The sequence below is a fragment of the Osmerus eperlanus genome, chromosome 26, assembly GCF_963692335.1.
Source record: "Osmerus eperlanus chromosome 26, fOsmEpe2.1, whole genome shotgun sequence".
NCBI classification, from domain to species: Eukaryota; Metazoa; Chordata; class Actinopteri; order Osmeriformes; family Osmeridae; genus Osmerus; species Osmerus eperlanus.
This window is the reverse complement of record NC_085043.1, coordinates 4,670,877-4,692,731: the sequence shown is the minus strand read 5'-3', so window position 1 is coordinate 4,692,731 and position 21,855 is coordinate 4,670,877. Positions and strand designations below refer to the sequence as shown.

The window sequence follows — 21,855 nt, the reverse complement described above, 5'->3', positions numbered from 1 at the left end:
TGATGACTTTAATGACTGAACAAGAAATGTAAAGTGAGGTGTGAAAATGAAGAAATGAATCAAACAGAAAAATGTCTACTGGTACACTGTGTTTATTGTTTCACTGGTATATGGCGTTTGAATGAAATCATGGCTACTAGGTATGTTAGATACTTGGCCAGAGTCCACATCATTGTCTTCAAATCAATACTGTATGTAACTTCTAGAATACACTGTTTCAAATCAAAGTGCTTGAATTCATCATTTCACAGCCAATGTACAAATGTTACTTTCACTAACGCAAGGACATTCGACTAAAAATTATTTAGTTTAAAAATTATATAATTTTAGGAGGTAGAAAATAACCTATTTTCGATCAAGTTTCACTCCAATGCCCAGACACAATAGATTAAACTGCATATTAGTATTGCACAAGTATCAAGTGAGATTATCATTTGAATTTTAATTATTTGTGTTAATGGGTGTTAAGCAGCTGGAACGTTGTGTACTAAAGCCTGTTCCGGAATTATGTAAACTGGATCAGAATGTAACTACTAAACAAGTAATAACACAGTTAACTTGTGCTGACAAGTTACAAACCACTAACTGGCAAAGGGAGGGGTACAGACAGTCAGGCTTTTCCCCAGTGCATAACTGCGTGAACAACTTCTCTGTCATCCTAGTTCAGGAAAGTGAGGCTAATCGAAGACAGTACCATTCTCTCATCCTACAGAAAGGCGAGGACAGTCAGGAAGGACCATTTTATACAGTGCATTAGAGCAGTAGTCTTCGACCCTGGTCCTCAGGGCCCGTTCTGTATGTTTTGGATGTTTCCCTGATCCAACACACCCAATTCAAATAAATGGTCATTATGAGGCTTCTACAGAAACTGCTAATGACAATTTATTTGAATTGGTTGTGTTGGGGTAGGGAAACATGTAGAACATACAGTGCCCTGAGGACCTGGTTTGAAGACCACTGTATCAGAGGGAGAGAAGTAAGGTACCATTCTCCTGGTGAAAATATGGCAGTGTTATGAGGAAGGTATGGTGTTTTGGGCAGTTTGGGACACAGCTTTCTGTGGTTAAGACCTCACAGTGCAGAGGGGTGCAGGGCAGCCAGGCTGTCTCTGTTTTCCTCCAGGTACTGCTTGCAGGAGGAGAAGGTGCTGCAGAAGCTGGAGGAGAGTCCAGCAATGTCTGTGGATATGTACGGAAGCACCCCTGGAGTGGCCTGGTTGTAGTAGGAGATCTGATGCAAAACATTCAAAAATGGAGATCAGTGACGGAAATTCTGCATCTCTCACGTACATCCAAAACTCATACAAGCATTAGGACCATGAAATGAGCATGGATGAATTACGCATGGAGTCTGTGGCCCTCTTTTTGGACTCAATAAAGAGCCCCCATTTGCCCACCTTGGTGACTGTACTGGACTCCGCCCAGATAGTGAAACCAGCACAAAGCACCTCTCCCCTGGTATAGTCCTCAGTGGGAGGGTGGGTGGGCAGAGTGACAGAGCGCAAGGCAATCAGGTAAGGGTCCCTGAGAGGGACAAAATGATAATCAAATAAGAAGAGGCTGTAAGAAAAGAGTGCTGTGCATTTAAACAGACAGAGTCGAGGAGAATAGAGAGAAGTCAGGCAAAATAAAAGAGCACAAGCTTGTGACAGTGTGTCCCCACTGTACTGTTATCTTCATGATTTTGTGATGAAGTTTGCCTGTCATTTGCGAACTCGCTGGGTGGAAGTGGTACGCAACATACTTGTTGTTTTTGAGCAAGATGAAAACATGTTTTTGATTGGTCAGAAGTTATGAGGATCTGAAAAGACTGAAAACCTCAACTTTTAAATCAATTTGAATGAAACAGCCTTTTTGACAAAATAAGTGCTTATATAGACTCTTGCACAGGAACAGCATTTAAATGCCTAGGTATAGTGAGGACACAGTGTAAGAAAGATCAAAAAATAATTGGAGTGCAGAGATCTAACAACAATGAAAGTCAGTTGGTTGGTGACCAAGGTCAATGTACCCGATATCGCAAGGTTTCCTCCTGGAGGCCAGCAGAATGAAGTCCTGGCCTTTACCCCCTTTAGAAACGGAAGGAGTGGCTACCCGGTAAATAGTGTCTTCTTCATCAGCCTGGTTTATCACGTCACATTGTCTGTAGAAGACAGAAAGGGGAAAAACATGGTCTAGATCTAGGGACCCACATCCAGGAGACAGTGAAATCAATTAGATCGTTCTAAATACACTATATTCCGACCCTTTGACTTTTGTGGGACTGGGGGACCTACTTTAGATATATGTTTGTTTTTCTTGTATGCCCTATTACCCAATTGTATCATGTGGACTGCAATCAAATTCCAGAGGCTTCTCAAAGAACAAAGAAAGCAGCTAAGCTCAATCTGCAGTCTCATTCAAAAGGGTCTGAACATGTAACGGAAATGTCTTACTTATTTGCTACTTATTTCCTAAATACATATATTTAATCCAGATCAATGTCTATCACAACAATATGTGAAATAGTGAAAGAATCAGAATAATTTCTGTAAGCATCATGCAACATTGTTGTGCTCCTACCAACAAGAAAGCAACCAAATTATTTATAGAAGTAAATGTACACATCTTGATAGACAACCCATAAAAACAATCTCTTAATAATAATAATTTTAAAAAAAACGTTTATGACTTCATGCAGTCCTAACGTGTTTAATTACAGTTACACCTTGCTGCAGTGTTGTGTTGTGACATGCCGAGGCATGGCAGTATCGTTGCCTCTGCTACTCACTCGTAATGCTTGTCCCATTTATGTCTCTTACTGAGATCTGAAAGCAGATGGAATGTCTGCTCTGCTGGGACATTCACATGGGTCTCGATCTTAAAACACAACACGTGGTTTTCTTCCAGTGTGTACAGACTGACCTGGGAGAGAAAACAATAGCCATGACAGGCAGAAGCAGCCGTTGAATACATTCTTATTTTTTAAGTCACTACAGTCAAAAAAGTAAAGCACATGAATGATTTAAAAAAGAAAACAGGCTAAGGAATATGATCATAAGATAGCATGCATGCTGCAATAGTAATAAATAAATCATCTCACATCACAGTCTCAATGCTGTAACATAACAATAATTAAAATTGTCTTTTCATGCAGACGAGTCCCAGTTTTGAACAAAGACTAAATTATTTTGGACATAGTATACTCTATAAGGCTCTCGTCGTATCCCCTTATTCAAAACAATGTTGACCTACTTTGAGAATAGTCAGCATGACTGACTGCACATTTTCACCTGTCCAAATAAATATTGTTTATTTGTAGGGTGTATAGGAAGAGGGGTTGAAAAATGTTGGAACATTTAGTATGTCATTTTGTGCATTCTACAGCTACAAACAATACTGACCTTATTTTTCTCAGAGCTTAACATCCAGTTGTTTCTCGCGGCTAAAAGTTTCAGTGCCGACACATTGTTGTAACTGAGGTACATCTGCAAACAGAACTGGATTTAAACACTAAAGAGGATAATTGTGGTTTAGAAAAGAAAAAGAAAAGCAAGCCTGGCCACAGTGGGTCAGTAGAGAGCATGGTCGCCGACCGTGTGTGTAGAGTCGTATTTAAGGAGGTACCAGTAAGTTACCTGGTTACTGAGGTCCCAAGGCACAGAAAGAGGGACCTCAGTCTGCTTGCAGGAGAAGATATACTTCCTGTAGACAGGCATAAAATAGTCTCTTTTTTTTTTTTTTTACAAATTTACAAAACGTTTGTGCTGTTACATCATTACATAAATAGGTGTACATATAAACTACATAAACAAAGTTAGCCTAAATGTGAACCACAGAAAAACTTTCTATATTACTACGGACCTGTCAAGGCGGATCTTCTTTCTGGCTATTGCCTCCTGGTAACGCCTCTTTCCATCCTGTGGGTTAAATGAAGGTTAACCATTGGGAGACCTTTTGACAGATAGAAGATTTTGTTCCATGTCAGTCCTATGTCAGCTGATGATATTCTCTGCTGCAAAGGTTGGGCACAAACATACACAGCACAGTCCATAGCTAATTTTAGGCAGTTTAACAGAGGTCAGAACCAGAACTCACCACGAGTTCAGGACGTATCCGTGGCAACGTGCAAGGCTTCCTGTCGCTGTCTAGAACCTCAAAGGTCATGAAGGCACTGTTGATGTGGCGCAACGGTTCTCCACCCTTATAGGCTTCTGCACACACCCCCACCTCCATGCTATATCAACACCAACGGCACAGGTGTAATTGAACATAATCACATCATAGAAAACTGCCTCAACGAACATGAGACTTGTCGAACTTGTTCCCGGTCACATGTTTGCTGTCGGAGGAGTTGTACGGAGATCACCTGTTGTCAGGACCCACCTGTTCTTGAAGGAATTGTTCACAATGGCCTTAAGCACCAGGCGATCACCAATGTGAGACGGGCCCCGGAAGTGAAACATGTCTATGGTCCTCAGAGTAGGATGGGCATTACACAGACGGCTAGGCCGAGGGACAGAAAGCAATGGAAGAAGGGAGTCTTAAGTGAATCACACTGTATATGTATACATACACATATATATACACATATACTAGGGGTGTAACAATATATCGTGGAATAATATATCGCAATACAAACTTTTTACAATATGTTTTCGTAGAGTTATGGCAATATTATTACAATATGACCCCCGTTTGATCCTATTGGTTGAGCTACCAGCAAGTGACCTACTTTGCACCTGCGTCATCCGTGCATTCATTGCATTCACAGAAATCGCTTGAACTGAGTTAATTAAATTGTATGTACAACAAAGAAAATTAATGAAAATGTTTAATGTTTTGGAAATAAATCAGTAAATTGAATTTCATTTTCATTTAAAATGTTGTTTAAAATATCATGATACATATTGTATTGTACACCCAGTATCGTGATAAGTATCGGGTGTATCGTTAAACCCTTAATATACACTGGATACACTGTATGTAGATATACATCAACACCTGCAAATTATTTACATTTATGTTCAATGTCTTGCTGAAAAGATAGGCAGGCTCACCTTGCAGCGATGGTGGCCACATTCTCCATCCAGGCCATGATCTGACCTCCAAAGGTGCTGACCTGGTGATTAGCATGTGGTGGCAACACCAACTCCACACTTTCCACCTGGGTTCTCTCGGCTGGCACTGCACCTTGGAACTCCTGGCACTCCCCTGTTGGCACAAACACACACACACACACACACACACACACACAGGAAAATAGAAGATGGGAAAGGCGGAGAGAGACAGACAGAAGCACACAAGTTTACACATGAACGCATGTTACACAAGTTAGCGTTGGTGCTTCTGAACCTTGTGGTTATAACGTGGTGCATGTCTGTGATGAAGCTTAACGATTCTATGTGTACTTCCTGTGGACTTGGCTGTACCTAGCTGCGCCGTGCTGCTGCTCAGCAGGTCTGTGATGATCTCGGCATGGATGAGCCTCATCCTTCTCCTCTCGGCTGCAATGCTGTACTCCATCTGTTCAGCCTGCGTGTGTGGGATCACCTGCTTCAGCTGTACCTGCAAACACCACACAAATTCACACCCAAGGACATACCGATGGATGGGAAGAGACAGACAAACAGAAACAGACAAACACACACAGTGTTAGAGGGGTCTGTGGTGCTCACTTTTGAATGAAATACTTTTGAGTGAAATACATAGAAGTCAGAGACTCCACCGCCTCCCTGTTGACCTAACCTTTCCAGCCTCTGTGCGTCGGGCCACAAAGGTGCCAAAGGCATGGCACACCTTCCAATGGCAGTTAGTGAATAGGTCCTCACAGGTGACCAAAATGCCCACCTGGAAGTGACATCAACCATCTGAACACATAATGGCCAAAGAGCATACGAGGAAGCAAGGACTTGTGTCAATGGAGGATAAAAATGGACATGAACAAACCTCCATACTGGATGTGAAGGCTCTGTTGACTTTTGCTTTAATGTTAACCACTTGTCCAACCCTAGATACAGAAAGAAGACTTATTTTTACTATCAACACTGTACAATGGTTACAGTGTAAACACATGTCGCCTCAGCCTCCTTTTGAGAACACAGTCCACACACATATATAAAGAAAACAACAACTAGGCTGGTCTAATGGACCACTAAAGATCTTGAGAACACTTACCCAATGGTGTGCTCAAAATGAATATCATCGACAGATGCAGTAATGCATGAACATCCTGCATGTCTCTCAGCTGGAAATGGCATCAAGACATTCAAAACATTATAGATTTTTCAATGATATACTATATATTTAAACAACAATGCCCAATTAGTGACAGGAAACAACAATGCCTCATTATTATCATTATGTCAAAGCTTGAATGATGGTTGAATGGATTTGCATGACCTGGGTCAATACCTGACTATGTCAGACAAAGAGGATACTTAGCACCATTAAACTAAACTGTTTTGTTATGTGAAACATGGCACTGTGTGCCTACCCAACCAGCATTCACATATTGTCCAGAGTTACCAGAGAGGCAGGCCGTTGAGTCCATCCACTTAAGCAGTTGGCCTACGCTGAGCTCGCCACAGTGGTTTGCATGGCACGGAAGGACTATTTGGCTCATCTTAACCTCAGTAGGGTTTCTGTATACCTCTCCACTCTCCAGGATTAAGAGACAGTCCTCCAGAGGGTCAGCATCCTTCGTATCAGATGCCATAATGACTGAACTGGTAGAACATAGGGGTACAATATACAGTGTGATTAGGTTATTTCAGTCTGATTTGGGTCTAAGCAGCACATTGCTTTGATCTGACACAGCTGTGCATCTTGAAGTGAACTATAGCCTTCCATTCTCACATGAATATTACAAACAATCCATGGTGAACTAATTCACTCTCTGGGTTATTTTGCTAATATCACATTGCAGTGAATTAGTATAAAGGGAATTAATAAATAATGTATTAACTATATTATACTGCTCCAAGGAGAAAAACGCCACTAGTTGCAGATTTAAGATTCATGTAATAGCGTAAACAAAAGGGGTTTTGTGCTCTTAAAACTGTGCTTAGGTCGAAATAATCTGCAGCTCAATTTGTCGTCTGACCCATTGCTCAACTGACCATAGCCTAACACCACAACGTTTTAAAGTCGATAAAGTGTCTGACTAATTTGAATCACTCGTTTGCTGAGAATATGTTACTAATGTAAGTGTCAAAACGTCACCCTTCTCATGAATGTAAGTTATAAATGAGCAGAAGACCAATGACGGAATCTGCTCCAGGTTTGCAGTCCTCAATTCATATGTAGCGGTCAACAGTCTCTACTCTCGTGCTCGCTAGACATGCGACATTGGATTGCAGCTCAAACGTGAATAACGAGGTCATAATAAACATGTTAGGAGCGTGAGCAACAAAAAAAAAAAGAAAAACTACAAAAACAAAACGCCTAAAGTTCTTAGCCTGTGAAAACATTTATATAGGCTAACATTTTTCCATACATTTCCAACTCAATATATGCTTACCTAAAAGTACGCAATTGGCTGCAGCAAATGGTAAGGTCACATTGGTTCAAAGAAATGTACCCAAGAAGAGAAACGAGCCTATTGGAGCCTCACAAACGTCTACGCACATACCGTCTGTCCCATGGAGGCATTATGATAGCGATATCCCCATTACTCCCCCTTTCTCACACCCTCAGTCTAAGAGTGGCATTTCGCGACTGAGTAGGGATCTCTGGTGATATCCAAACTTGCATGCCTTGTTTACAGTTTTTAAGGTGGAACTTTAAAGATAGATTACATTTTAGAATTGTAAGCACTGAAGTGAAAGCATGTTTTAATGAATGTGGGGGAGTTACTACTCTACGGCTATAAGAATTAAAAACAATCTTATGTTAAAACTGATCTATAGCCTATATCATGTCCCCTATATCAGCGAAAAATGGTTAGTAACCAACACAATTGATCTGCGTAGTGCTTACCTAAGGCCTACACAGGTCACAACCAACGCACAAAACGGTCTCTAAAAGTGTCATGTATAGCCTATGCCGAATGATTTTGTCACATTTCAGAACAACATTAGGCTATTCATGAAAGGCCATATAGCCTAATAACCGGACACAAACGATACTGTGTAAGATTTTAAATGAGTGTTGTAGTAGATTAAGTAGGCCTGTGTGGTAATTAACTACATTTGAATATAGCCTATGTTTCCTGAAATGCTTAATGATGTCAAGATCTAGAATGTTATTGTGTTTTCGAGGTTGCGCTTGGTTTGTCTGATATGTGTGAGTGGACATGTACAAATCTCCAATGGAAAACAAAAACGCACGACATTTAATGTCGAGGCAGACCTGAAAGAGACTAAAGCACTCCCATTGGTTAAAGCAAATGCCAATCTACATAGCATACCCTCTTCCCCTTTGCCAGGCTCGGTTGGGAAGTGCGGTTGGAGTGTGCGAGGGTCGCGGCCGTGATGGTCTGTCAGATGAAATAGTGAAAAGAAAGAGAAGCCGATCCTCCTTTACAAAACCATGTTCCCCAAAGGCAAAGGCACTCCTGTGCCGTCGGATGGCCAAGCACGGGAGAAGTAAGTTTCAAATTCCATTTATTTGTCTTGCAAGTTGTTTCCTCATGTTCTTTGTGGTTCGCTGGTTAGCTCGCAAGAAGCAATTTCCTCCTACCGAGGATGGAATTGAATGAACCGCCTTGACTGCTCGCCATTCCTCCCTTGGTCATATTCGCTGCCTGTTCTCCCAGACCTCTGGTCTCTAATGATGTGTCGTTTTCACGTTGTTATTTGCTCAGTAAAAACATGTTGGGCGACATTTTAGATCGTAAGTTGATCCCAGACTAAAGCAACGCTTTATTAAATACATTGTTTCTATGTTGTCTTTCGGTTGTGTTTCCTACCTACAGCGCCCATTAGATACTTTGTTTCAGCACGGAGCGAGGGTCACGCAAAATTCACCAATGTTTTTCCAGGGGGTAGTTGGTTTAAAAACTCGAATTGAACAAATAGTTTGACTTAATTAAACCCTATCTCAACAGACTAGTAGAGCTTAATTCTAAGCGTTTGCTACCTTACTGTAAAATGATGGTTTTAGATATTGTTGTTGTTTCTTCCTATAGGTTGGCATTATACGTCTATGAATATTTGTTACACATAGGAGCACAGAAGTCAGCACAGACCTTTTTATCAGAGGTAAGAGGTTATAAGTTGAGGCCTATCTATAGAGCCTTCCCCCATATAAACAGTCAATCCTAAAATATTTAGGCGTTATATTTGACCTGTACAATTGTCAAAAACTCATGCGATATCTATAAATTCAAATTTTTAGATCCGATGGGAAAAGAATATCACGCTTGGTGAACCCCCTGGATTCCTACATTCTTGGTGGTGGTGAGTAGTTGTGTTGTTTACGTAGTTACTAGTTTGGTATATGATTTTATGGTCCACTAATCTTTTTGTTTTCTTGTCTTGTCAACAGTGTGTTCTGGGATCTGTATTGCGCTGCACCAGAGAGGAGAGAAACATGTGACCACTCCAGTGAGGCCAAAGCCTTCCATGATTATGTGAGTCGGCCTACTTCTTAAGAATCATCACATATGGTGCAACTATGATGCTGAAAAATAGTTCTAAAGACTTGATGACCAAATCCTTCATTGCTAATCTGCTGCTTCTGTCCAAAATTACTATCAGACTCTTTTGCAGGTTATTTTGCAGTTTGATGGGTAAGCACCATTAGTGAACACTCTTCAGTAACCATCAGTGTCATGGATTTAGGTCTGTCTGAGGGATTAAATGGTTTGGATTTGGATTTTTTTGTGCAGATTTGTTGGTCTGGTTTATTGATGGTCCTTAATCTGCCCTCTACTGGGCCTGTGTTTTAGAAGTGTACGACTTCATGAGAGTAAGGTTGTAGAGGCTGTAGTACAGTGTTAGTGTGTTTCCGCATCCTGGTTCTCCATCCAGCTGTCAACGTGCCCTGTCTTTGGCCCAGATGAAGAGCTTAGAGGCTTCTGGGAAAATACTGCTGACGTCAGCATATCCTGAGTCAGACCTGTCGATGGGCTCTCTTGAGTACCTTGCCTCTTCTGTCTCCTACCACAATCCCCAAGGAAGAAAAAAAAAACACAAAACAGATCAGGTCCATCTTTTCTTTTTCTCAGACCGGGATTTGAATCTTGGCCAATTACAGTAGCATCATGTCTGCTGATCTTGAGACATGTGCGGTCAGTTATTTAGGAAATCATTTAAAATGGTTGGGTTGCTTAAGAAGAAGAAAAGCAGCCTTCCAAATCTTGGCAAAGGGTCATGTTTTCATTCTCTGGACACTTGGGCCTAAATCCCAAAACAAAGCAGGCTGACAGTCGGCCACAATGCCTACCCAACTCATTATCATGTAGACACAGCGTTGACATTGGCACTGTGATTGGCACAAAATAAACATTTTAACCCAGTCTGACTGGTTTTACACGTTGAGTAGACCTGAATGTGAACGTGTCCAGTTCACTTGCGGTTGTTCTACCTCAAACCGAGCCATGTCCATGAAACCCCCACTCTTTTCAGGGGACCGTTGGGTTGGCCTGTATTGTATTTATCATTTATACTGCCATTTTTGTGTTTACCATTTGCATGTAATGTGTGTTCTGTGCATGATAGACAGACCCACAAAACCTCCTTTTCTCAAAGATGATGGAGAGGTCGAGCTGACTTCACATCCAGCTAGTGGCTATCATTTCAAATGAGAAAATAGTCATAGTCTTCTTCAGATCCGCTTTGAGTGTTGTCGGTATCTCAGAAAGGAAGAGGTTAAAATGGAGATGTAGACCCTGCTCTTGCCAGATAGGGTTGTCACGGCAACAACCCTCCTGATCTGGCAGGTGACCTGGGAGCCAGGAGGAGGCTTTGCCATTTCCCTCACATTCCTCCTTATTCCAGCTAGCGACCACCACACCAGCTTTTCTTATGAAAGGACTAGAATTGTTAGAAGGCAGTATTTTCCAAACGGAGGTCGTTTTTTTAAAAGGGTTTGATGAGTTGTTCTATCCTAGATATAAAGGGTGTATTGCATGGTGATTTAGCAAGAATCATATTAAGTGGGTGTTCTATACAAAACAGATGCCGTAAATCATTAATTTCTTTTCATTCAGTCACCAACGTAGAATGTTCAGGAAGGTTTTTTGAGAGGTCATTAGAAATGGCCTCTTTCAATCAGTACTCTCTTTTAACCATGTGTGTACTATGAATAATATTAGCAAACGAAAGAATGGGAATTTACCACTAGGTGTGGTTGGTTTGAAAGTTATTGTTGAAGCCTTAACTTGAAGACAATAAGCTAGATACACAGATACTTCAGCTAGATTTGTCTTTTGTTTACGTAGGCCCATGCCTCTCTCCCCACCTCTCTTTCGCTCTCTCTGGATGTGGACAGTGGTCCCAGAGCACCGCCTTTGTCTCTGTGGGCTGTGGGGGGAGGTGGCTTGTGGCTGCTAGCACTCCTCCTCGTAAAAACCCTCAACGCTTTCATGCTGGGTCTCACAGATACTCCCTCAGGACCCCGTTGTCATGGCGTCAGCTTGCTGATTGATGGCTGTCAGGGAGCAGAGGGACAGATTGGAGAGGGAGGAGTGGCAGTGTGGCATATGCCCAGCAGCCATCATGGAAACTGTAGGGATAGAGAAAGGGAAGGGATTGGTGGAGGAGAAGTGTGTGTGTGTGGGGGGGGGGGGGGTAGAGAGGGTTTGGAAAATCTCTGTTGTGTGTGCCTCTGTTTTGACCATTCAGTAGTGATGGGGAACCTGTCTGGACGGCAAAGGCAGTTTTATATTAATTGATTGGTGGTAGAAGATTTGCTAGCACAGGATGGCTATGGGTCCCCTTTGCCTCTGTGTAATGGGTAAACATGTCTAGGTTAGGTCATTAACAGCAGTCAGTTTGTTTGGTTTTTGACCCTGCCCCCACACTTTTCTGTGTGGACCAACCATCTCCCCCCCACACCCCTTTTTTTCTCTGTCTCCTAACCCCTCATATTTGCACCTTAACCTCTTCAGGGCTGCCTTAGTCAACCACTTTGTCTCTAGCCCCCCCCCCCCCTCCCCTTCTGTCTCTCTCACCCTCCCTCTCTCTCATTGTTTTTGTAGAGAACACATAAGAGCACATCCGCAGTGGCTACTGCCTCCCCTTTCGTAACCCCCGCCCCCCTTAATGACTCTGTATGAAACAACGGATTGTGCTGCTCTACTGTTTTCCTCAGCGCACGCAGTGAACAAGGAGGTGGGGCCTAGTCTGTTGTAAAAAGCCCCCGGGGGAGTCTGGAAGGTGGGCCTCAATCTAGACCCTAAAGGCTGGCTGCATGACATCTGCCCCTCTCCAGTACCCAAGCATCTGGTGGGGGACCTGGCAGAGCCTCTCTTGTGTCTCACCCCAAGCCAATTTGTCCTCCTCTGCTCGGCAAACCGAGCAGTGGGGGCCTACTGGAACACGATAAGAATCAAACACGGCATGCCTGGAATCTCACAATGCGCATTCAGGTTGATTGTATGGACTTTGGTGGCGCTGTTTGTGGTGTTTTTTGTAACTACGTATTAGAGATGAGATTGAGGATAGGAGACCAAGTATAGCTTCCAAATGACATTCCTGTTCTTACAGTTCCTTCAGAAATGTGTTGTATGATCTTTTTTTCTTCTTTCTTTTACACCAGGGCTTCACAATACCTTTTGCATGGCTTCATCAACACACATTTTATTTGAGTACTCTCAGTAACCTACCGTAATCTCAATAGAACACAAAGAGTGATTGTAGACATACTTGAATGTCAGCAACAATTCACGTTGTGGTTGCAGGATTCCTTGGAACTCCTTTGACTGTTTACCAGTAGAAGAGAATCTGTACGGGGCACGGCTGGCTTTCTCCAGCCTCACTTCTTACCCTGTTGTGGTATTTCACAATGGCCCTGCAGCACCACACTGCTGAGATATAATTAGGGAGGCTACCGTCGATACAGGGGAGTGTGCAGCCTATTGACCAGTGTTGCCTGTAGAGTTCTAGGGCGTTGGAGGCAGCAGTTTTTTTTTCTTCTGTTGTTGGCCGCGTGTACAACGTGTGCATTTTATGTAGTCATGATGTGTTCAGTCTACTTGGAGCCTACTTTTCTTCCAGTGCTGTACACGGGAGCTGGTCTCGCATGCTCCTGCAAAAAGACAAAAACAATGGTGGCTTATGACCCGTGTGACTAAAGCAAATGGCACATTAGTGAATTATGGCTGTGGTCGGGACAGGAAATTGGCAAGTGAGTTCCTGCTGTGTCTGAGCACTTTGGATGGGGATCCGTAAATCCCACAGATTCTTATCAAAGCTCCACAGGATCCTGGATAGAGTGACTGACTGGCCCCACCCCCAGCAAGGCTGTATACTGGCAATGTTAAATGCAGAGATTTGAACATTCCAAATGTTTATACAAAGTTATATACACCCTTTTATGAAGATATTGAGGGTTAAATAGTCACATTTTATATGAATTAAAGATTGGAACATTCCAAATGTTTATACAAAATTATATACACCTTTTTATTAAGATATTGATGTTTAAAGAGTCACATTTTATATGAATAAAAATGGTTGCATTTTAAAGCATGCTAAAAGATCCTAAATACGTTTTGGAAATTCCTTTTGTGTTCTCCAGAGTGCAGCTGCTGCCCCCAGTCCTGTGATGGGCCCAGGGGAGGGGATGCCAGGAGGACCCATGCCCCCTGGATTCTTCCAGGTCAGCGTTCACTGCCACCCTGCACTCCCAGTCTCCCAGGACTGGTGCATGAACCACACATCAGCCGCCCCACTTCTGCCATCTGTGTAGCTGAATTTGTGTTGGCTTGTACTGTAACCGACTGCTCGGCTCTCATGCATTCAAGGCCTGTGTGTCCGCTTTTGGTCTGCAACAACATGCTGCTCAGCTGTCTTTCTGCCATGTTGAATTTCAGTTCAGAGACTTGTGGTGTTTAAGTGTTGTCTTCTGTTTGCCCACACCAAAGTACTAGAGCAGGGAGACTAGGTCGGGCCTATTGGCTTAATGAGGAAATCGAAAGATTCATCACCTACAGTAAATCAATACCTCCTGGGGAGAAACTCTTGGTAAGCTGAGTAGGAGTCACTCTTTAGAGGTGTTGGCCTTTTGTTCCTGTTAGTCCTGTAGGAAAAGATCTACCCACCATAAATATAGGCTACAGTTGATGTCTGTATGTGTGATTAAGAGGAAGGGGGGGATTTAGCTTTCACACGCACACGTACATACGCACAGATCATTCTTTATCTGAGCCAGTTGCGTAGTCTCAATTAAACCACCCCTCTCATCTGCAGCATTAGTTCAACAGTGCTGGTGATTGGCAAGACTGAAAAGCTAATTGTACAGAGCTTAATTGAGACTGTGCTTAATTTGGGGGAAATTACCAGTGATGACACGCTGGATACATGCTGCCATATGCCTTGAATGGTTAGCTCAAGAGTACACATCTCTTTTCGTAAGAATTTCTCTCTTTCAAGGCTTCTGTCGCTTTCTGCGCATGTGCACACACTCTCTTTGCCTGTCTTCAGATTTTTATCGGCACGACAAACAATGTGTTTTGTTGAATACGGGGGAACAATTCGGATGAAGGGATACAAGCCAAATGTGTGCGAAGGAGCTAGTTGATTTTTCTCTAAAGACGTGGTGTGACCTGCATAAGCAAGACCACGCTTGCGAGCGTGGGACACTTGTCTTTTAGGATATTTGCGATGAGGTTTTTCCCTGTACTGGCACCAACACCAGCGCTCCTTCCCTCAGCAGTAACCCTTGCCCCTCTCCCTTTTCTTTCTCCGGCCTTCCCTCCTTGCTGAATGTGTCACAGGGTCCACCTGGTCCCCAGGGCTCTCCTCACCCTCAGGCTCCTCCCCCTAACAATATGATGGGACCTCACAGTCAGGTAAAACACACACACCATCCTCCCTCCCACCATCTCTGCGCTGCTTCTCTCCTTTCATTCGGGGATGGGGGGGCTAAACCCTGTTTGTTCTTTCGACACATCTCCACGCGCTTCGCATTAGTGTGTCCGCTTGATGCTTTCAGCAGTCGCGAATCATTTCGGGTACAACGCATGTTTTTGTTGTTGTTTCCTAATCGATTTATTTTGCACTGACGCCCTTTTTTGTCTTTTTTTTTCTTCTCCCCAGTCTTTCATGTCGCCACGTTTTGCCGGAGGCCCGCGAGGGCCTCCCATTCGAATGGGTAACCAGGTACGTGGAACTGTTTAGGTTTTCACCCTGTGCTCATCTATGGTGATCATTTTCAAGTATGTGTCTTCAAGTATGTGTCCAAATAACCTCCCTGTCCTTTCCCTGTACTTCTCTGTTGTGTACTGTTTGTGTACTGTTTTTTCCCTCCTTCCCAGCCTCCAGGTGGTGGACCAGGTCCCCATCCCATGCTGGCCAACATGGACCCCACACGACCACCCCAGGGTGAGTGTCCACAGATGACGCCACGTCCCTCCCAACCTCTCTCGCTGCAGTCTCGAGTTTCTGGAAAGCAGCCATTCCTGAATCTTTTTTACTTCCATATTCAGGATTCTAGAATTTGTTTGCAACCATAACCATGTTTTGTTTTTTCATTCCAGGCCATCCCAACTTGGGGCCGATGCAGAGAATGAGCGGGCCGCGAGGCATGGGCCCCATGGGACCTGGACCCCAGGTAAGCCAGTCCAGTCAGGGGCTCCTGCACCAGAGACACAATATTCAAGTTTGCACCATCATTTAAAAAAATCTGATAACTTGTGTCTTTTGAAGAATTTCGGGGGTGGGATGCGGCCTCCGCATAACGCCATGGGTCCAGGCATGCCAGGAGTCAACATGTGAGCTTTCTGTCTTGTTTCTATCTTACTGGGTTGATCTCTTTCACTATCTGACATTGTATCTGAAACACACTTATCTTGTGTGTGTGTGTGTGTGTGAAGCCACTTTTAACTTGGATTTCCTTTGCCTGGGATACAGGGGTCCAGGTGGTGGAGGAAGGCAATGGCCCGGTCCCAACAATGCTAACTCTGTGAGTTCAATTACCCTTGCACACACACACACACACTGACTCGCAGTCACTGCTAAACTGGTTCAGAATGCAGAGTAGTGTGTGGGTAGCCCTGGAGGTTTAATGCATTAGAGTCCTAGTCTGGGATGTAATTGTAGTATAATGTATCCCAGTTTCCATGGAAAGACACTGATGTTGGGAAGATAAAATAAATGATGTTTTAGATCACAACCCCTGTTGGTCTGTTTTGACTTCAGATGCCTTACTCATCACCCTCTCCTGGTGCATATGGGGTAAGAAGAAAACCTTTCTCTAAGACATCCTAATTGATATTTTGAACATTACATTTTTGTATACAAGTGTATATTTTATGTTAGCATCCTGTGGCCTTGAATGAGGGTTTTTATTTCCTACTATGTGCTTGCAGGGAGCTTCTGGTGGTGGTGGACCTCCTGGAACACCCATCATGCCTAGCCCAGCCGGTAAGGGCTACACACACACACACACACAGTAGATTCATTGATTAGCGTGATGACTAATTCTGGAATTTTCTTTTCAGATTCTAACAATTCTGGAGACAACCTCTATACCATGATCAACCCTGGACCTGGCAACCGGAATAATGTAAATAAAACCCCTGTTCTTGCCCTTGGCTAGTGGTTGGAAAATGGCTCAACCTGCATGTTGCTGGACATGAAACTTGTACTGGATGTCACTAGTAGGGATCTTTCTACAAATATTTTGGACTTTTGCCTAGAGAATACAATATGAGACAAAGATTTTTTTTATCCCCCTTTTCTTTGATTTGCTCTAGTATTGTCACCAAGCCAATTTCTGGTTTTGTCGCCAGATACAGAAAATTGTTGGGCTTCCACAGATAAGACTGCCGTCTGCATACCCATACTGACTACTTTGCCACGTGAAAACCAATTGTTGTCAGTCAACTGAAGCCTTTACTTTCTCTTCTCGAGGTGGTTCTCTGTGAAAAGTATATAGCACCGCAACTGCAGACTGCACCACAAGTTGCTGTTGGTGCTGTTAGTAACGCCCTGCTTACCTCTCTCCCTGCAGTTCCCAATGGGCCCCGGCTCTGATGGCCCTCTGGGAGCCATGGCCGGGATGGAACCACACCACATGAACGGATCACTAGGTAACACAGCATAGGTCGCTCGTGTCTGTTACTAAACACAACATATGGATATGACGTCACATTTTTGTAAACACCAGTGGCTAACGGTTTGGACCGTTTTACTAGTTTGAAAATGGCTGATGAATATGCGACAAATGACTACTGGTGGGGTGCCGAGTGGTTTTGGTTCCATGGCAAACAATGGATGATTTTTGTGAGAGCACATTTTTACTTTGCTTTTAAGAGGTTTGTATTCCTTATAATTCTCTTCCATAGGCTCTGGTGATATGGATGGACTGAACAAGGTGAATACCAAAATAGCTTTGAAATGATATATATACACAGCTCAACTAAATTATTTCAGTTCTAATCACTAATGAAATAAGAGCCTACTGGTGGTATTTTCTTTCTAAATGTTTTATTGTTGATATGGATATTCCATTTCCCATCATACACAGAACTCCCCGAACAACTTAAGTGGCATTAGCAATCCTCCTGGGACCCCAAGGGATGATGGAGAGTTGGGAGGAAACTTCCTCCACTCATTCCAGAGTGAGAACGTGAGTACACTCCCTTTCCTCCTACTCACCTCTGTGGCTAAGTTAACTTATGACTTATGTCATCTTGGTGGCAGCCATGTTTCTGAAGTAGAACTTTAGCTACACTAACTCACGACTGGTCAGTGTCCTGGTCATAGTTGTGAGGGTGTGCCTGTCTGTGTGTAAAGCCTCTACTTGGTTGTGTTTAACCATATCCCCTCTGTGACCCCCCCCCCCCCGCCCACCTCCCCAGTACTCCCCCACCATGACGATGAGTGTGTGACCCTCCCCTTCATTTACCACAACCCAGAGGACCTGAGCTCACAACAGACATGGCCAATCAAATCAGCACAGAATCAGGGATGGGCACCGTTTTGGTTCCACGCAGTTTTAGAAGGCTGATAACAAAAACAAAATGGCTGGCGACTACTGCTCCAAAATGAAGGACAATTCTTTCGTTTGTCACATCGCCCAAGTGTGACGGAACCAGCTACTGAAAAATAACATACACAATGTTTTTGAGATCTCTGCAGAAACTTTTTTCACAAAGCAAAGAAAAAGGTTCATGTTTACCTCTGTGCTTTTATTGCTTCGTGGTGCAACTTGTGCAGAAAATGTTTCCGCTTTTGCCACTTAAACATTGGTGAGTGTGCATATGCATATTGTGAACTCTCCTCCATGTTTTGTTTTCAGCCACATATAGTGTCTCCAAAGTCAGAAGACACGATGTTCAGAATCTGCCTGTGATCTTTCAGATGTACTTTTTCAGTTCCCAACCCACAATTCTGCCATGTTTTAAGGGAAAAGTAATTTTTTTTTCAAGAGGATCTGTCTGAGGATCTGAGATTTTAAGTCCTCAATTGTTTTTTAATATGTAAAACGGAATCCTTTGACAGTATGACGTGGATAGGGAATGTGTTTGTGGGTTATTTTGTGAAGCAACACAATTATTATTGTTAGTCAGTTGCATTGCTTTTATTTAATCAGTCGAGACTGATCTTTTCTGTCAAGGGAAACCAAACATCAGCATACCAAGGAAATGCATGAATGCTGAGATCTGTCTACAACATACTACCTAGCAATGCTCCTTTCTGTGGACACCTGCTTTAAAGATGTGGTGTATAGACTCTTACCTGCCTGTGCTTAACACCCTGTGCTCTTTCTCTCCATCGTTGTAGCCTCATTCTGTGTTTTCCTATTTGTTCACAATGATATGGCAATGAAAGAGTATCCCATAGTAACGTCATATTGGTCATATTTCCTCTGACTTTTTGTTTGTACCTTTTGCCCCGTTCCTCATTTTTAATATTTTGATACAGACTATGACTGTGTATATTGCCTCAGTTAATAAGACGTCAACGTTTTCTGAACTGATTATAGTAGGCATTATATTATAAACTTTAGCGGCAGTCTTTTAAATGTGATGGAATTTCTTTTCATTTTCTGTGAGCATTAAGCATTATACACTTCTGTCCTATGTTGCCTTTATTTTGTATTTTTATTTTAAATTGAGGAAAGATGGCTCGTTAATATAATTTTACAATAACTTAAGTATTTGTCCTGTGTTTTATTATGCTTTTTGTGGCATGTTGCTCAGTTATTTAAAAGCAAAAACCTTGCCACACATACTGTACATGTCTCACACACACACACACACTCACTAACTCATGCTTGTAATCTTTTTAAAAGAAATTATATTGAAATGAAAATGTATTCAAAATGTATGATCGTGTTCATTAAGTATTTTAGACGTTTTAACATACCAAGAGATTAATAATCTATGGTAACCTACTCTATGATGACCTTGTTTTACAATTTGTCAGCTTTATCTATTTTCTGAGTGACTTAAGGTATTTTATTCAAAGTACACAGCAAACACATCAATGGTACAGAACATCTCCTGGTTCCGGAATGTGTGTGACACGCATGTATCAGTGTGGGGGTCCCAAAGACAACGGCTAGCCAGCAGCAACCCCCTATCCCCCTGTTGACCGTCCAGCCCCGACTGACCCAGAGCCACAGTACACACCAGCTTGTAGCGGGCAGGACACATGGTCCTCACCAGATCCTTCACCTCCTCACTTAGCACCTTGGCCAGCGTTCCACTACAGGGGGCATTGTAGGGCAAGCCTTCCAGCCGCGATGACAAGAAGTCCTGGATCATGGAAGAGATCACTGTGTAAGGAAAGTGCTCTGCGGGCTGGGCGGAGCCATCAGGAATCTAGAGTGGCAGAGACAAAATACTACTATTGTACTATTGCTAAATTTTGTATTGTGTGCAGACTGGTTTTTGTTTGTGTGTGTGGGGGGTGGGTGGGTTCAAAGACCTGTTCCTGAACTATGATTGTAGTTTTTCTCATTGTGGCCTTCCTTTCCGCTAGTTTTAATGCTGCACGTTCCTGAGAACACAAAGGAAAAATCTTTAAAAAATGTACCATCAACTACTGTAAATTGGAATGTGTCATGTAAATGATGCTAAACATTCAAATGTTAGGAAACTAATGGTATGGGCTTGTTTCATCTTCACCCTAAGTCCCTTGGAGAACTTCTGGGCTGCCACAAGCCCCTTCAAGCTGAAGAGACTCTGGGCCTGGCTTTGGCCTTGAGTTTGGCTGTGTGCCAGCCTGGAGGTTCTACGGAGTAACGCCGGGGCCCTTTGAGAAACCTGGACACAGAGGATGCACATAAGACGTACATCACTACCACCACCACCTTGTTAGATAGAGATCACTAATACAACACATCTGATTACAAAACACACAGACACACACACACGCACACATTCATTCATCTTTACCTCTTTGATAGCTGTATTGCTAGATTTTCTTTCTCTAGATCTGTCCATTTTTCAACAAAATCTATTAAAAAATAAAGGCATAAGAGGTCTTTGACAAAAGGAAATAGTTATAATTTGTCACGGACAGACATGTTAAAATGAACACATTTGCAACTGTATGCCTGTCAATCTGTTTAAAATTCTTTAGATGTTAAACACGCACAGTTTTCCAGGCATACAATAAAGGATATGTACAGTATATATATACCAGCCATATTCTATTTATCACATGATCTCTGAATTTTACAATGCACATTTTTCTGGTCTGATCTTAACTAAAAAGTACAGTTATGAGACAAACTGAGTCTAACTCAAAGCTAAATGAACTTGATTGGAAAGTACAATTTGTTACCTGTGTCTGCTGGGTCTGCAGTGAAGATAAAACCTCAGGTCGTGCTGGCTGTTGGTTTACACACAGTCCCTCCTACATCTTTTAAATGTCTTTAGGGGTTGCCTCACTAACCAGCAAACCTGATTTGGTGGCACTGCCAAGCACTACAGCACTACTACACTACAGTGTGTCAACACAAACCAATATAAGGCTTTCCATGCACTCTGGTTAAGCCTCTTCTTTCCCACACAGTCCACTACTGCATGTGAAGCTAATCCTCAGGATTATCCTAAAAGGTAAAAGTCCTAACAATATGTGCATTCTGACATTCTGAGAGGGAGCCAAGCCTGTTTCTTGGCTAAGGTTTTAACATGACAGCTTGTTGCACCAGTTGTAGCAACACCAAACCGTTGTGCTCTCTGTATCCTAGTAATTGACATATTAACTTTTGAGTTATGACCCAGTGTTTTTGATGTTGGTCTTTATTTGGGTGGCCTTTAACATGGTACTTTTATTAGTGTGGGCTCTTATGTGAGGGCTATACAAGGACATGCAAACACTGTGCTGAGCAAGACTGAGTCAGATGGCTGAGCGGTTAGGGAATTGGGCTATTAATCAGAATGTTGCCGGTTCGATTCCAGGCTTGCCAAAAGACGTTGTGTCCTTGGGCAAGGCACTTAACCCTACTTGCCTCGGGGGGAATGTCCCTGTGCTTACTTGAAGTCGCTCTGGATAAGACCTTCTGCTAAAAATTTAAATGTAAGACTGTTGACCTTTCTAATAACATAGACATGCCATGGCCAACATTACCACTGTTTCTTCTTCAATGTACTTGTCAATAATGATATGTCACATCCATGTAGACATACTGTTGAATTATCCTTTTTGTGGAAACTAATTGTGAAACATTACAGTAATTAATAAATAAAGAATGGATATGTTTATGTAAAATAGGGATATTATGTTCTATTTTAACCAGAAGGAAACAGTAA

General features: G+C 42.7%; 3 protein-coding genes across 6 annotated transcripts; 1 reads left to right on the top strand and 2 right to left on the bottom strand.

Moving 5' to 3' along the window:
- Nucleotides 1-76: 76 nt before the first annotated feature.
- acot11b (acyl-CoA thioesterase 11b) lies at nucleotides 77-8,519 on the bottom strand. Of its 2 annotated transcripts, none has more exons than XM_062452466.1 (16): nucleotides 8,389-8,519; nucleotides 6,507-6,706; nucleotides 6,156-6,225; nucleotides 5,928-5,988; nucleotides 5,727-5,828; nucleotides 5,411-5,546; nucleotides 5,039-5,192; nucleotides 4,365-4,484; nucleotides 4,077-4,215; nucleotides 3,843-3,898; nucleotides 3,617-3,683; nucleotides 3,383-3,466; nucleotides 2,770-2,903; nucleotides 2,011-2,142; nucleotides 1,397-1,523; nucleotides 77-1,230 (listed from the first exon to the last, which is right to left on the bottom strand). In XM_062452466.1, the coding sequence occupies exons 2-16, from the start codon at nucleotides 6,694-6,696 to the stop codon at nucleotides 1,072-1,074; spliced, it is 1,731 nt and encodes a 576-aa protein (XP_062308450.1). In that variant the 5' UTR covers nucleotides 6,697-6,706; nucleotides 8,389-8,519; the 3' UTR covers nucleotides 77-1,071. The 2 variants fall into 2 exon arrangements, with proteins under 2 accessions (XP_062308450.1, XP_062308448.1); XM_062452464.1 differs by lacking the exon at nucleotides 8,389-8,519 and adding an exon at nucleotides 7,501-7,721.
- Nucleotides 8,428-19,247, top strand: ssbp3b (single stranded DNA binding protein 3b). 2 transcript variants are annotated; one of them, XM_062452467.1, is made up of 18 exons: nucleotides 8,428-8,566; nucleotides 9,109-9,181; nucleotides 9,318-9,379; nucleotides 9,468-9,552; nucleotides 13,665-13,745; nucleotides 14,863-14,937; nucleotides 15,185-15,247; nucleotides 15,403-15,469; nucleotides 15,625-15,698; nucleotides 15,794-15,858; nucleotides 15,998-16,049; nucleotides 16,286-16,321; nucleotides 16,456-16,510; nucleotides 16,588-16,652; nucleotides 17,100-17,178; nucleotides 17,434-17,462; nucleotides 17,616-17,717; nucleotides 17,950-19,247. In XM_062452467.1, the coding sequence occupies exons 1-18, from the start codon at nucleotides 8,511-8,513 to the stop codon at nucleotides 17,977-17,979; spliced, it is 1,149 nt and encodes a 382-aa protein (XP_062308451.1). In that variant the 5' UTR covers nucleotides 8,428-8,510; the 3' UTR covers nucleotides 17,980-19,247. The 2 variants fall into 2 exon arrangements, with proteins under 2 accessions (XP_062308451.1, XP_062308452.1); XM_062452468.1 differs by lacking the exon at nucleotides 14,863-14,937.
- A 36-nt stretch (nucleotides 19,248-19,283) lies between these two features.
- LOC134012840 (dynein light chain Tctex-type 5-like) lies at nucleotides 19,284-21,802 on the bottom strand. Of its 2 annotated transcripts, none has more exons than XM_062452470.1 (4): nucleotides 20,494-21,802; nucleotides 20,224-20,361; nucleotides 20,024-20,095; nucleotides 19,284-19,917 (listed from the first exon to the last, which is right to left on the bottom strand). In XM_062452470.1, exons 1-4 carry the CDS (start codon nucleotides 20,539-20,541, stop codon nucleotides 19,552-19,554), a joined length of 624 nt encoding a protein of 207 aa, XP_062308454.1. In that variant the 5' UTR covers nucleotides 20,542-21,802; the 3' UTR covers nucleotides 19,284-19,551. The 2 variants fall into 2 exon arrangements, with proteins under 2 accessions (XP_062308454.1, XP_062308455.1); XM_062452471.1 differs by having other exon boundaries at nucleotides 19,284-19,851.
- Between the last annotated feature and the right edge of the window lie 53 nt (nucleotides 21,803-21,855).

Bases quoted from the DNA above. Each gene is read 5' to 3' on its own strand.
- acot11b (XM_062452466.1), bottom strand. From the start codon at position 6,696: ATGGCATCTGATACGAAGGATGCTGACCCTCTGGAGGACTGTCTCTTA. The intron at 3,467-3,616 runs GTAACTTACTGG...TTCTGTTTGCAG, and splicing joins CTTGGGACCTCAGTAACCAG to ATGTACCTCAGTTACAACAA. The intron at 2,904-3,382 runs GTCAGTATTGTT...TTTCTCTCCCAG, and splicing joins TAAGCTCTGAGAAAAATAAG to GTCAGTCTGTACACACTGGA.
- ssbp3b (XM_062452467.1), top strand. From the start codon at position 8,511: ATGTTCCCCAAAGGCAAAGGCACTCCTGTGCCGTCGGATGGCCAAGCA. The intron at 9,182-9,317 runs GTAAGAGGTTAT...TCAAATTTTTAG, and splicing joins CACAGACCTTTTTATCAGAG to ATCCGATGGGAAAAGAATAT. The intron at 15,859-15,997 runs GTGAGCTTTCTG...CCTGGGATACAG, and splicing joins GGCATGCCAGGAGTCAACAT to GGGTCCAGGTGGTGGAGGAA.
- LOC134012840 (XM_062452470.1), bottom strand. From the start codon at position 20,541: ATGGACAGATCTAGAGAAAGAAAATCTAGCAATACAGCTATCAAAGAG. The intron at 20,362-20,493 runs GTAAAGATGAAT...CTCTGTGTCCAG, and splicing joins GCAATACAGCTATCAAAGAG to GTTTCTCAAAGGGCCCCGGC. The intron at 19,918-20,023 runs GTCTTTGAACCC...CTGCCACTCTAG, and splicing joins CAATCATAGTTCAGGAACAG to ATTCCTGATGGCTCCGCCCA.